Raw genomic sequence first — 15,820 nt, 5'->3', positions numbered from 1 at the left:
CTGGGCCTTACTGACATACAAATAAGAAATACTCAGAAATTTGTTCACAGCCACACCTTGGTTCTCCAAGAAAATTAAAAGACCCTCCTCCCCAACCTTCGCAAATGTCGTTGAACGATTTTGAACAACAAATAGAATTTAAGGGAATTGCTCATACATATACCTCAAGCAGAAAGAGGCTAAATTCAGCAAATTGCGTGATGAGAATTATTCTGCTCAGCTCTGGTCTTTTTATAAACAGTTTTTCCTATGTTGTGTATAGACATGTATCCCTCTGGATACATTTTTATCTATCACTGATCTATCAATTCCACACTCTAAAGGGGCTACTTTAATTTATTTTTTTATTTTTTAAAAGCCTCTGGTAAAGTTCAGTCAGCTCAGCCATGTTTTTAGTGTCTTTCCATTTCCCCTCTTTAAGTACCTCTCTCCTTTTCCCCCAATAGCCCTTTAGTGTTCTCATCTGTAAGCACTGCTTTTTTCCTATCATGAACGAGTTTTCTGCTTACTGTCTGCATCTGCTGTTTTATCAGTCACTGACCTCCCAGCTGCATAGAAACATCTTGAAGTAGCGGCTAAAATATAGAGTTAGAAATAGAATACGAAAAGCAAAATAGTTTAATTTCATCACACCTAGCCCCAGAAGCTGCTCAGCAAACAGAAGTACCTTGTAATAGACACACCAGCTCAGTAGAAGCATTTGCATTATATATATATATATATTTTTGAATCTTCATTGTTTAAAGGCTAAATAATGAGTGTGATGACATATGTTGACTGACTGGATAAACAGTGCAGTTGGAAACAGTTTGAAACAGTCAAGTAAGAATCACTAACAAACCTTCAGGTATAAAAAAAAAAATCACCTGTTTTCTTTTCTTTGCTGTGTCATGATGTAATATTTTCAAATGGAAAAATCATTCTCAGTAATAGTTAAGGCTCCTTCCCTAAGTAAATAGGTGATTTGCTGAGACCTTAAGAAACAGGAGAATTCAGACTCATCCCTGTAAAGTGTGTAACATGGATAGCTCTTGTCATTTGCTATTTCTCTGTTAAATGTTTTGATTACTTTTTAAAGTAAGGGGTAGCACGGTGATCTCCAACTCCTGAAGTCCTTACTGTTTCCACTCAACCATTACTCAGACAAATCATTTACTTAAGCCAGAGGCTTTTGTCTTAGTAATGAATCGAGGTTTTAGTTCTAAATTGTCCATTCTTTCTCCCCTCTTGTCCCCTCCTCGTTCTCCCTGCCCCCATGTGTTCTGCAAACACATGGGGGCAGGGATTTAAATACAAGGATTTTAAATACAAGGTTTGAAGTTAAACTGCTTTGTTTACTTTTTCTTCAAGAAAATTTTTGCTAAGGGGATGGAGAGACGCTCACAGAATTTATCAGCAAGTTTATTTTATTTAAAACCATAAATGTTGGCAATGGGGACTGCATAATTGGCAATGGCAATTAAAGGTTACAAATATGATATTCCCTGTGTTAGTGCTATGCACAGCTAGAATTGGGGGGCAGACTTTTTTTCACTCCAGCGTCTTTATGGACCGTAGTGACAATTAGCAAGGTGATAAAGTTTTGGCAAAATCCTGGCTTTCGTAAATTGAATTAATAAAGGCAGTGGTGAGCTGGAGTTGGTTCACACCAGTTTGCGTGACCCAGTTGTTAAATTTTGAAGCAGTTTCAGAACCACTTGTTAACCCGCTTCCCTGCAAGGGGGCGCTGCGGCTTTGATGGGCTCCAGCCAGGAAGTGATATAATTCCTCCTCCGGCCGCCGGGGGCGCGAGCCCTGTTGCTGCTGCTGCTCTCCCAACCCCTGGCCTTGGGGCTCCCGCTGCTGCCTGGTGGTTCCCGGCTGCTCTGCTGGGCCTGGGCTGCATCTGGCTGCTCCAAGCCGCTCTCCCTGTGAGTACCCGCCACCCTGCCCGCAGCCAGCCCCTGCCGCACCCCTTGCCCAGCCCCGCACCCCCTTCCCTGCCCGCAGCCAACCCCTGCTGCACCCCCCTGCGGCCCTGCCTGAAGCCAGTCAGCCGCACACACCCCTGTCTCCAGCCAGCCCCACACCCCCTACCCTTCCTGCAGCCAGCTCCTACCTCCAGCCAGCCCCACACCTCCTGTCTCCAGCCAACCCTTGCCCCACACCCGTCTGCAGCCGGCCCCAAGTCCACTGGTGCCGTGCAGTTCCCAGGGCAGTAACCCTGCACACCTGCTTCAATGAGGGGGGCAGGGAGCAGCTGGGACCCACACATGTGCACCCAGACAGCAAGTGTGAAAAATCAGGATGTGGGTGTGGGGTAATAGGAGCCTATTTAAGAAAAAGATCCAAAAATCGGGACATCTGGTCACCCTAGCACACCCGCCAGGGAGTGGCAGGGACCCACACATGTGAAATGGAGCTCATTTCTAGTTCAGGCCCATTTAAAAAAAAAAAAAACTTTAGGTGTAGGGTTACCATACATCCGTATTCTCCCGGACATGTCAGGCTTCTTGGTTCTTAAATCGCCGTCTGGGAAAATACGGATGTATGGTAACCCTATTGGTACAAAAAATACATACTGTGGCACATCCCTTAAATCAGAACTTTTTATAGGGAACCGGTTGTTAAGTTTTTGGCAGCTCATCACTGAATAAAGGTAATGTGAATATCTAAAATACTAATATATTGAGATTGTTGTAACATTATGTATTTCAGCCTCTCCTCCATCCCAAGAGGCCCTTAGAAAAGATGCATTCAATTAAGAGGAAAGTGTTATCCCTGTATTTACTCTTAATGTATATGGCAGTCTTTGATCCAGGTCCCCCTTGCATATTCTAAGGGGACTTTGTCCTTGCTTTTGAACAGATGTGTGACCTCTTGTTCATGATCTCTTGAATGGAAACTGTCAGTGGACCAGGTCTTAGGCAGTCAGGCCTAGTGGTTGGAGTCTGAATGCCAGAGCCAAGGGTTGAGGCAGAGTTAGAATCAGGAATGAGAGCTGAGGATTGGAATTGGATTACCAAGAGTAAGGGAAGGCAGGAGCAGGGCTGGTTCCGAGGTAGAAGAAAGGCTAGAACAGGATGGAAACATTGCCAGGTGCAGGGCAGGATCTGGGCTGGAGCAGTAGAGGAGAAGGGCTTGGAGAGACGAACACAGGGAGGCAGAGAGTCCATGGCCATGTGCACATGTGTTGAACAGCCAGTGAGCTGCTGCTGCTGCTAGGTTTAAGAAGTGGCCTGCTGGCTTCCTCAGCCAATCGGGCAGGGTGGTCCATCGGGCAGCCTAGCTGACTCATTAGGGCATCAGATGTACTGAGGAGGTGCCACTGAGAGCCTTACTCCAAATAGAAACCTTGTATGCTTTATATTGTTTTACATAGCTCAAAGGAGGCATAGCAGGACTTCGAATAAGACTTAACCAGACCTTTGCTAGCCTGTCTGCCTGTAACTACTGTGACTACTGAGTTCTTTTCTGTAGCAACAAAGTAAGTCCAGGTACCTTTGTTAAAACAAATCCCTCCATTGTCTTTGGCCAGACTGGTGTGAGGTCAGACACTATATGTTTTTCCATCTGCACACCATAGCATGGCATTGAAGTGTCTCACATCTTTATTCTCTGCCATGCATGCAATGACTGCAAAACATGTAACTTGCTACATGGTGGAGGATTGCTCAGATACCAATAGCTGGGGGTCTGGTCTGGGCAGTGTCACATAATGATAATATTCTGAAGACGAAAATTTCAGTTCCCTATAAATAAGGTGGAAGAACTTCCTTTATATATTATATAGAATGCTAAATAATGGCCATTCAGCAACAAAAACTGTTTGAGTAACTGTAAGACCACACATTAAAATATCCATTCTACCTGTGGATTAGGTACATAGACTTTGGGATATTTGCATGTTTGAGCATGCATCTGTTTTAGGCTGCAAATAATGGATCCCCATTTAAAAGTGTAGCTATAGTATAAAAGCTGACATGCTGATTCAGAACTGAAAAACAGCAACTGAATCTTTTGAATACTCCTAGTTATTCTTTTCTGTCAGTGGGAATATAGTCTACATATATCATTCACCTACCTAACTGTTTAAATATATTTCCTACCCGTGGACTAAGAAAACACAATTGGAATTGATTATGTAATGAAGTTTTTTTTTCCCCCCATAGCTATACTAAATAGAAAATATAATGTTAAGAAAGAAACTTTTCTATGGATGAGGCATTTGATGATGATACAGGCTATAAAGTACCTGTCACCAAAAATTAACTTTTTCGCAAAACATGTATAGGCACATACTTGATATTTGCAGAGACTTCGGCTTTTGTTGATACACCAAAATTTTCTTAAGACAAGCATGCATGGGTTTAGAACTACAAACATCTCTGTGTGTGAAGCTTATATGAATGCATAGTGCCAGTGTTAGTTATTTCTGCTGATAAATATTCAGGAAGTCCTCAAAAATGGTTGGGGTTGATTTTTAGTAGGGCCTCAACTTGGCCATCCTTTGCGTGAACCCAGACCTGTGCATGCATTTCTTGACTTCCTCCCCCCTTCCCCCAGTGAAAATTCTATCACCTGCATGGACAAAGGGTAGAATCTTTCCACTGGAAATGTGAGTATTAGTGCACTGAAAATAGTCAGATTATAAAGCTTTCACATACCTCCATTTGGGACATACATATGTCGCTTTAATTGTGCCAATCCTCTTTTACAACTGCTGCATATGGAGCACTTGTCTAGAGGCTGATAAAGTGCAGATACTGCCTATTGAAGCACTAGATGGCACTTCATTATTACTTGCTAGAGAGTGTGCTTATTAATAAAATAACAGTAATAAAAAGACCAATTTTTCAAATTTAGATGCCTACATAAAAGTACACAAGTACTAACTTAAGCATCTTTGGGCACCAGAATTTTTAAAAATGAACCCACAACTTTTTTCCTCTAGATTTAGTGTGTCTGCTGGTCTGACTAGAAAATAACCTAGCAGATTTCTCCCAAACTCAGGCTGTTCTGAAATATATATTGCCTAAGGATACCAAACAAACTCTATGATGTTTAAGCAAATAATCCATATCAAGTTAAATCTCGGTGGCAATAAGTAACTTGAGAAATCTGTTATCTGCTGTAAACTCTTCTCTTGCCATGCCTGCAAAATATGCAGTTTTAATGGATGTACATGTTTCTTTATAGACAGGTGGTTGTGGTTTGCTACATCTTGAAAGAACCACTTTGTTAGACTATACAGATATAGATGCAATTTTCTTTTATTGTGTCATGTGCTTCACAGTAGTAGGTGCTGTAAAATAATGCATAGACCTCAATATTAACTGAATAAATTAATAGTTCCTTTCATTTCCTTTCAGTATATCAGCTGGCAGTTGAATGGGCAGGAGTTTTGAAACTCATAGAACTTTTCAGATTTAGTAATCTCATCATGAACAAGAACACCGGTACCCTACATGTCAGGAGTAAAAGTGTAAGTAGGAGCCTTTATTTTCACCTTTCTATTTGTTTTTATGTGTTCTCATTCCTAATGTTTTGCCATCATCTTGTGTATTTTTTTGGTAGCCTATGGAACAAAGTAACTTTACCATTGTGAAAGCACCTGTGATAAGACCTCTGTTAACCTTCTCCAATTCTCTTACTTAGTGCTATCTAAATTGTATAGAGCTCAGATAATTTTGGTAGCTCTAAGAGTTTTTGAATAAGAACTTTTTTCAGAAAGAATTATGTGCATTAATATTCAAAAGTATGGGAAGATTCCTGAGCATCCATGAAATAGTCAGCTGGTAGGTTCCCAGGAGGTATACAGGTCAAAAAGGGAGAAAAAATGGTGTGAACTTGCAAGTAAAGTGATCTCTTCAGTACATGCATAACTGTGTGAAAAGGAAGATGTTCAGATTAGACTTGATCTGCAAATATTTATGATGTGCCCAGCACTTTAGGCAGCATGGGAGTTGATAATGCTTTTTACAGCATTGTACAGTAAATACTTCTAAGTGAACAGTGATAATATGCCAATACTGTACATATGTGTTTGGATGATGAGGCATGCTTTACTTTCTCACCCTTTATTTTTTTTCTTTATTTTTGGCTTTGTCCCTCCTGTATCTTTCTCATAATATTCAAGACTACTAATGAAATATAGAATATCTTCTGCAACCATATCTTTTTTTAAAGACCGTAACAGAACAATGGTAACATGCAGTATTTAGAGACCTCTGCATCAGTGATTTTGCCTGTCAGGGATGGAGGATAGCTGACTTTCTAATATAGTGCTCGTATGTGAGGCTTCAGAATGTGCCCTTTTCTTTAATCAGCCAAGTGTATTTAAGGGACCACCTACTAAATGGAGATGTGGAAGGGAAAGCTTTCTGCACACCAGAAGTCATATCATCAGAACAAATGAAGGCAGACACATTTCCCTAGATGTTCCTCTTGTCCCTCCTCAGATAATTTTTTTTCTCTTTCTATAATGTTGCTATTTAAATTTTAACGGAATAAATCCGAATGAATATATTCATAGAGGAAAAAGGCAGGAGTTTGGTAATCCTTCTGGTTAGCGTGCCGTGTCCATTCATTTCATAACCAGTTTAATGTAGCTTGCCTGGGAAGTCAACAAAACAGGCTGTTACCACTATTTGATTGAACGAGGACATGCAGAAATTCTAAGGCTGTGTGAAAGAACCACTATAACATTAAATCTTGAAACTTGAGGTTCTCTAATATTAGTTTAATGAGATTTGACCAAATTTTGGTCAAAGACCTGAAGAATTTCTATTTCTCATGTAAATAGAACTGTTTTAGAGCAAAAGTATGTCAGCTTTCATTCAAACTATGATCCTGCTTTGGTACAAAAACATCTGTCATTTAAATTTTGGGAAAGTGAAATTGGAAAGCTTTGTGAACATTACTATTGTATTGAAACATTCACAAAACTTTTTTGCCCTGCAGAATGGTCTCCGCTATTCTTCCTATTAATGTAAAATCCTAGTACATCCTGCCATGTGAACAGTATCTAAATCCTGCTGTCTTGCAGCTATTAATTTCCTTCTAACTGGGCACATGAAACACTATTTAAGTAATGAATGAAAAGAATCAACAGAAGCTGTGACCTTTGAGAGATTATTTTAAGCAAAAATGTAGCTTGCTGTTTTTGTTTCTCTTGCATATTGCTAGTGGAAAAGAAAATATTTTTTTAAAAATAAAATGTTCTGTTTTAACAAGAATGGCTTTGGGAAAGCATTTCATCATATTTGTTGGGTACAGCCAAAGGTTTTGTCTATCCACTGACGCTGACAGCAGACTTTCCGCAACTTCTACTCTTGTCAGTTTGATTGAACTGGAGTTATCAGGGTTACCCACAGGCTTCCAAATGTCACTCTCAGACCAAATATTTTATTGTGTAATAAGGAGCTGCAAATGCATAACAAAAATTAATTAAATGAGATTTAAGAGGAAGATTATCACCTCAGTGAGAGGAGAAAATGGCATTTATCATTTTTAGGTCATCATCTTTTTATCAGAGGTAGGTTTTTATGATTCTAGGATTTCAGCTTCATCTGTAGTCCTTATCTTGTTTCATTGGCTTCAGAATGTCATTGCACATACATTAGCCCGTAAAGAAGAGAATCCTGCTTATGTGTGTCTGGAATATTTTTTTGTTTTTGCTTTTCTACCAAATGTTGATTTGTGAATCTAGCCTAAAGATGCTTTAAAGCTTATTTGTTCTACTATTTTGCCTGGCTTGCCTCACATCTCTGTCTGTAGAATAATACAAATTAGAGATAGAAAAGACATTGATCACCTTTTCAGTCACTCTTCTCATACAATATTTGAGTGATCTGTCCAAAACAGCTTAAAATTACTCAAGTTATGGTGCTTCTTCCATTTCCCAAATTCACAGTCCGTTTTGATCAATTTTATGGCCAGAGCGTTTTAAAATTGGTCAATTTCACACTTTCAGATGTTTACATCTGAAATTTCATAGTGGTGTAACTGTGCAGGTCCCAACCCAAAAGGGGGTTGTGTGTGTGTGGGGGGGGTTGCGGAATTGACACCCTCACTTCTGCGCTGCCTTCAGAGATGGGCTTTGAAGTGCGAGCAGCCATAGAACTTCCTGCATCTGGGGGAAATTCCCAGAGGTGGAGGTGGGTCTGATCTCCCCTGTGCTGCTGGGAAAGCCCCCACTGCGGGGGCTTCTAGCTGCTAGTCCTGGTGAGGCTGGGGAGGGACAGGCTTCCTTTCCCCCTGCATGGCTACTGGGAGCCTTCAGAGCTGGCAATAGTCATGGAGCTTCCTGCAGTTGGGTCTGATTTCCCTCCCCCCTCCACCCGCCGAGAGCAGCTGTGCAGGGAAACCTCACTACTAGCTGTAATGGGCAAACGCTGCTGCATGCTCATATAGCATCTAGATATGTCAGCAGCAGACTGCATGTAAAGTCCTAGAAGTGCTCCAAAAGCATTTTCAACCCACAAAAAGTCACATAAAAGGAATCTTTTCGACAGCGTATCAAGATTCTGGCAAAACAATAGATCAGAATTTTGCCAAACTTCACAGAATGGCTGACTCATGCATCAAATCTTAGAGATGAACTTATTGGTTATAGATTAGTAGTAGGGACAAAGGATGCAGGAGTTGAATGACAATGCTCAGCGAGACCACACAAACTCTACCAAGAGTTATAGACATATGCAAAGCTAGAGAACAAATTCACATCCAAATGCAGAGCATAAATGGAGCAAACACAGATTATTCACCAACCAACACAGGAAAAGCTTGAAAATTCGGGGGAAAAATACACCAAAATGTATTCAAAAGCAAATGCACAAACACAAAGCAGAAGTGATAAACAAAATACCAAGGAAGACAGAACAGTTTGCAAACAACTGACTCACTCCAAATTAGAAAGAGAAGGTGGGTGAGGTAATATCTTTTGTTGGACCAATGTCTGTTGATGAAAGAGACAAGCTTGTGAGCTACACAAAACTCTCCCACAGGTCTGGATCACTCTGTATACCTTTTCCAGACCTGTGGGAGAGTTCTGTGTAGCTCAAAAGCTTGTCTCTTTCATCAACAGACATTGGTCCAACAAAAGATATTACCTCACCCACCCTGACTCTGTAACACCCTGGGACCAACACGTCTACAACAACAGTGCAAATAAGTGAAAATTGTTTATGCAAATTACTTAGGGCTAGATTGTCATAGTCCTTAACAGGCTATGCAGGGGAGTAACAAGGAAGTAAAAACCTCCTTTACTCTCCTGCTCAGTTCTACTCAGTTTTTATCTCGCAGTGACCAGGACAGCTAACCTGATGCTCCTCTCTGAGTGAGTGGTCAGAGGGTGGGAATACCCCTGGCTTTGCTTCCTCTGCTTATCAGCCAGAGTGATAAGCTGCTCCATGAAAAGGGATAAGGTAATTTACTGTTCCCCCAGAATAAGAGGGGAAACAGAAGAGGAATTTTGACGGAGTCACAATTCAATCCCTGGGATACTCCTGGGACAATGTAGCTATGTAAATTTACAATCTAGCCATAAGTAAATACTTTTTACTTTATAAAAATGGATACATTAGCAGATGTGAATGATTCACCTATGTATTTTCAATAGAGATTCATAATGAATAGTCTGACCAGCTCTAGTTTTGGATTATTTCAAAGTCTGATTCCTCCCTCATTCTTGAGAAATAATTGCCAGTGATTTGGTAAATTCATTAGCTAACTTCCTTAATTGTAAAGACTAAAAAATCCTGTATCTACAAGAACAGATTGCATTGCTTGTGGCCCATATGCTGTCCCTTCCCCCAGCACCTAACCCCAAACGCACTGTGCAGTTTGGAGAGAATCAAATTGACAGGGAAAAAGCAGTGCCTCACTGTGACTAACTGCAAGGGACACTGAGGTGCCCCTTCATCTGTGAAGCCACCTTTTCCCCCCCACTTTTGTCAGTTTCTGTGAATTAGGGGCAGCAGACACATTTTAAGCAGCATGTGCTCATACCCAGAACAGCAGCTGATGCACAGGAAATGGCTGGGAAAAATAAGTGTGTTTTCCCTTAAGCAACTTTAACTCATTTTGCATGTCCTCTGACTCTTCCACAGAGGCAGCCAGGGGCTGGCAGCCTATGACCTCAATAGGAATACTGCCTGAGTAAGGATGGCAGGATTTAATGCATGGTAAATTGATATTTAAAGTCTATGTCAGATAAGAACAGTGGAATTTTAAGTGCTTTCATTGCATTGCCTTGTGTACATCGCAATTCCCTCTACAGTGAAGTTCATCTCTGCAGGGAAAAAATTATAGAGAGAGGCTTTTTTTGAGGAAGTGGCTGAGATCTAGTTCAAGTTTCTTTCCTCCAACTTTGTCTTGGATCCCCTCCAATCTGTCTTCCACCTTCTCCAAACTATGGCAATTGCTCTCACTAAGGTGTAGCCTGGGACTAATTTAGGATGCAAAGTGCACCTGTCACAAAGAACAGGTTCTTTATTCAGGCGACTGCTCAGAATTAATTAAGAAAATGAGATTGTTGACGAAACACACAAACTTTGAGCTTCAATTAACATAAATATAATTGAAATAATAGAAAAATCAGTATATGTAAGAATAAGCATAGTCAAGTGGTTTCCTGCATTGTTCATACTTACAATCTTACATGGCACACACTTACAGCCTTATGGAGACCATCCAAAACAAAGATGCAAGAAAGAGTCAGTGGAGCATATCACAAAAGGAAGGTGCTGGGCAAGGTTTCCTACCTGGTCGCCCCTTGTCATGCTCTCAGAGTCCCAACTAGAGATGAATGTGACAGCCTCTTTTTCCATTTCACCCATATACGTCCAGGACCACATATGATTGAGCCTTAGCCCTCTATTCATATTTGTATTCCAGGAGACCAATTTTAGGGTTCCAGTTGTCCATATGTGGTATTCTGGTTGACCATAATTACACTTCTGACAGTTAACCCAACCATTCATGTCAGTCCTTTTCCCAATAGCTTTGATATGTCAGTGTGGTAAGCTCTTATTGCAAAAAGCCCTTAAGATGCTACTCTGTTTGTGGTTTATCTGTTAGTAGAGCAATACATAATGTAAATATCACAGAATATCTATAGCCAAATTTTATAACCTTCAGTCAAGCACATAATACTCATGCTAGCTTAAACCAACTGCCAACTTCTACAGGGCCTCACTCAAAACCCTTAACACCTAATGTTTATTACCTATAGCCACGCCTACTTTAATACATGTATTTTGGTTCTGCTACTTCTTGTTACAGCTTCAATAACTTCAATTATTATTTCTATAAGCATGCTTAGCAGAGAGATTATATTTTACCCAAAACTATAGACCCTCTAAGATCAGGTCAGGGGTCAACAAAGGTAACCAACTATCTTTTCCTGGCTGAATATCAGTACCTATTCTCCATCCTCTTGATCTTTGATTGCTAATATTTTTGATGCTGTCAATCACACACTCTTTCTTAAGAGCGTCTCCTCTTATGGCTTTCATGACTCCATCTCCTGGTTCAGCTACTACCTCTCATTGTTCCTTCAACATATGTTAGTAGGTCTTCTTCCTTCCCTATCCATGTCTCCATGTAATTCCCACATTACTTCATCTTTTACCCCCTCCATCCTTTTCCACCAATTTGTGTGGCTTTAACTACCATCTTTACATTGGTAACTCTCAGATCTGCCCTTATGCCTGTCTCATTTCAGCCTCTCTCTCTGATATGCTGCCCTCTATGCCTCAGTGCCAATGTAAATTTAACTTGGCCAAAACTGAGTTCTTAGTCTTTCCTCCAAAACCATCTTCATTCCACTCACCTTCTCTGTCATGGATGACATCATTGGTATTTGTTTTTCATTACAGTAGTGTCTAGAGGACCTAACTGAAATTGGAAGTACCATTATGTTAGGCTCTGTACAAACACATATTAAGAGACTGGCCTTGCCCAATAGGTCAGTGGCAGAGCTAGGAATAGAAACACAGTCTCCTGACCACTAGATCACATTGTCATCCCACCGGTGTAACAGTTATGCTTTTTCTTTCTGTCCAGATAGCCAAAACCATCATCATCATCTCCCATCTTTATTATTGGAACCTTCCTCTAGCTGCTTTGACACAAGTATCATTCCACTCTAAACCATCCAAATTCCACAGTCTCCCTTGCCCGTTGTTTTGACTATATCATTCCCCAAGAGAAGGTTGCCCTAACTTCCCTGTTTCATTGCATCAAGTTTAAGTTGGTGGCCTTCACTTCCATGACCTTTCTCATCACTGTCCCTTCCTACTTTTCCTCTCTTGTCAATTACTGCAACAATCTGTTAGCCTTGTCAATCCATTAGTCAACCAGCCTCGTCACACATTCTTCCATGCTTTTCCTCACATATGAGACACCCTCCCTGAAGTAATCCATATGGTGCCTGTGCTCCCGATCTCTCTCTCTCTTCCTTCAAAATGTAAAGGATTTAAAGTTTAAATCCTTCCTTGAGACCAACCTTTTATTTGACACCCATAAGAAACTGGATGACACCCATTGACTACAGTGAGGAGCATATGGCATGTGCTTGATTTGCAGTAGCTGGGTGTGGGGAGTAAATAATGTTGTTAAACTTACTTGCATCCCTCTCCCCCACCATCATATGTAACTTGTCATTTTAAATTGTAATAATAGAATCCTAGAATCATAGACGTGTAGGACTGGCAGGGACATTGAGAGGTCCTTTAGTCCTGCTTTGAATTCAGGGGACTGGACTAAGTAGTATCTAAATCATACCTGACAGGCATTTGTCTAACATGCTCTTAAAAATCTCCAAAGACAGAGATTCCACAACCTCATAGGCAATTTATTCCAGTGCTCAATTACCCTGACAGTTAGGAAGATTTTCCTAATGTCCAACCTAAACTGCCCTTGCTGCAATTTAAGCCCATTGCTTCAGAGGTTAAAGAGAACAGTTTTTTTTTTCTCCCTCCTCCTTGTAACAACCTTTTATGTACTTGAAAACTTTTATCATTCCCTCCACCCTCAGTCTTCTCTTCTTCAGACTAAATAAATCCAATTTTTTCAAACTTCCCACATAGATCATGTTTTCTAGACCTTTAATCATTTTTGTTGCTCTTCCCTGGACTTTTCCCAATTTGTCCACATCTTTCCTGAAATGTGGCAGCCAGAACTAGACACAATACTCCATTTGACTCCTAATCAGCCTGGAGAAGAGCGGACAAATTACTTCTCTTGCTTACAACATTTCTGCTAATACACCCCAGAATGCTGTTTGCACACACGCGCGCTCTCTCACGCTCGCTTGCTTTCTCTCGCTCTTTTTCTTTTTTCTTTTTTTTTTAAAACAGTGTAACACTCTTGACTTGTATTTAGCTTGTAATCCACTCTGATCCCCAGATCCCTTTCTGCAGTACTTCTTCTTAGGCAGTCATTTCCCATTTTGCATGTGTGCAACTGATTGTTCCTTCCTAAGTGAAGTACTTTGCATTTGTTCTTATTGTCCTACCTCCAAAGCACTTGCAACCCCTCCCAGCTTGGTATTGTCCACAAATTTATAAGTATACTCTCTGTCATTATCTAAATAATTGATGAAGATATTGAACAGAACCAGACCCAGGACCGATCCATTCAGGACCCTACTCGATATGCCCTTCCAGCTTGACTGTGAACCACTGATAACTACTCTTTAGGAATGGTTTTCAAACTAGTTATGCCCCCACCTTATATCTCCATCTAGGGCAAGGGATATGTTTTATAGATTGTGCAATGGCTAGATCAATGGCTTCTGAGCCTGATCAGATCCTCGGCACTATTGCAATATATATGTTTGTCACCTTCGGTAGACAGCTGCTACCAGTCTCCTTGATTCAGGATGTAGTCTAATGGGCCACACTTACTCCTCTGAGTCAGCAGTAATTAAGTGGCAGCTCCCTGAAGAGTTTCAATACCTGCTAAAGAGTGGCCACTGGAGGATCTTGTTACAAGTGGACGTATTTCATTCATAACAATGGGATATTGTGACTTAAATGCTAAATTGTGGCTTTAGTCTGTACTCTGGTTAGGCAGCCTCTTCACTCAAAAATTTAATCATGTTCAAATTCTATTTTAGGTAACTGAATTAGCTATTGTGATGGTGACTAGTCAGTGGGGATGAGGGTTAGCATTGTCACCGAACATTTGTTTGAGTGTGTGTAAACCTGGCTGAATTGGGTAGTGAAGCTAAGCCCATAGAAAGGAGGTGAGGCAGTGTTGTGTGCATGCCTTAATTAAGGTGCAGCCTAAACTCTGGTGTCGGTGGTAGAGCCCTGGCTCTGCCCCATCCACAGCTGTCCCCTGTGGGGTTTCTAGCATTGCTCTCCGGCGTTGCTGCCTGATGGTTCTTGGATGCTGGGAGTGTACAGAGTTTGTGTCTGACCACTTTGCACAATGGGATGAAAATAGAATACGGCTGTTTGTATCTTGATGCCTCCTCTCCACCCTCTATGCTGCAATGCGGTCCCAAAACTTTCATATGAAAAGTAAATATTCTCTACAATTAGCTTTCAACATGGAGCTGAAAGACGTGCAGATCAGGTGTCTGCACTGGCTAAAAACCATATTAAATGCCCAAAGAGATTAACACAAATTCAAGGTAGCCCAGTAATGTTTTGTACCATTACATAATGTAGAGAGTAGCTAAACTTAAATCTCTGAAAACTATGAAGTTGTGCTTGAGTTAGGCAGTGTTTTGGACTACACTGTTGGAAATGAAGAGCTCTGGCAATTCAAATGTAAACCTCGGAAACCAGGAAATACACAGATTATAAAGTACATGCCTCTCTGCAACACAGCCTTAACTGTGCCGCCTGCAGCTGTTAATACCAACAGGAATGGTCAAGTGAAGATGGTGAAAACATTAACAAATTACCAAGGGAAGTGATGCATTTCTTGATGTCTTCAAATCAAGACTGAATGCCTTTCTAGAAGATGCACCTTAGTCAAACACAAGTTGTTGGGCTCAATACAGGCATAACTTGTTGAAATTCTATTGCCTGTATGATATAGGTGGTCAGACAACATGATATAATGATCCCTTCTGCCTTTAAAATCCATGACTCTATAATTAGATATGAGGAAGGATCAACAGAATGTGCCATTGTTTGTGCTCTGTTCCACAGATTTGAATTGCGGTGTTCACCTACATGCACTCCAGCTGTGTTAGATGGCAGAGGAATTAGTTGGAGCAGCTTGGCAGAGCTATGACTATGATATGGGGAGAGGTGCATGTGTATCTTGAGGGATCAGATATGTCATTCAGACTGAATTTTGTAGTCTGTTTCGGTAGAGGTGTGCAAGAGTGTTTTGCCATGGGGATTGTCGGCAATCTGGTGGCATACTATGCCCTGGAGATCACAGTCATGTAAGAGGTAAGTGAGGGCAATACAGTACCGCAGAAGGAATCCTCAGGTCAAGGTTGAAGGGGTGGTAACAGCAAGTCTGGGGTGAGTTGTGTGGAGATGGCTCAATATTTGAGTGTAGGCTGCTCTTGTTTTCTACACCTAAAATCAAGTTCTGCCTCAGCAAAGAGAAGACATTAGACTTTGTTCTACAGTGCTCGTGTGTTCTGTTCCCAAATTGTCCAGTAGTACCTGTAAGGGGAGAGTGCTAGTGTGCTGGGGTGTTCAGTGAGGATATGATATCCTCTACCCCATAAGACAGCCTGTACCCCATGTTTACCACTTTTATATGGTTATGATATGTTTTGTATAAAGTATGCCTTGAGGTATCATTTGAAAACTCATAATTAACTGAACATCATTGTCCTGTTAAAATGTGTGTATCAACA

At 40.9% G+C, this 15,820-nt stretch overlaps 1 protein-coding gene across 1 annotated transcript in view; it reads left to right on the top strand.

Moving 5' to 3' along the window:
- LOC123372867 (cAMP-specific 3',5'-cyclic phosphodiesterase 4D-like) overlaps positions 1–15,820 on the top strand; it is a 334,135-nt gene that overhangs the window by 15,723 nt on the left and 302,592 nt on the right. Inside the window, exon 2 of the mRNA XM_045021427.1 lies at positions 5,352–5,464. Coding sequence (XP_044877362.1) covers positions 5,423–5,464 — 42 coding nt within the window. The 5' untranslated portion in view covers positions 5,352–5,422. The remainder of the gene's footprint in view (positions 1–5,351; positions 5,465–15,820) is intronic.

This window comes from Mauremys mutica, chromosome 6 (assembly GCF_020497125.1).
Source record: "Mauremys mutica isolate MM-2020 ecotype Southern chromosome 6, ASM2049712v1, whole genome shotgun sequence".
NCBI lineage: Eukaryota > Metazoa > Chordata > Testudines > Geoemydidae > Mauremys > Mauremys mutica.
The sequence above is the reverse complement of the archived record's forward strand: the minus strand, read 5'-3'. Positions and strand labels throughout refer to the sequence as shown.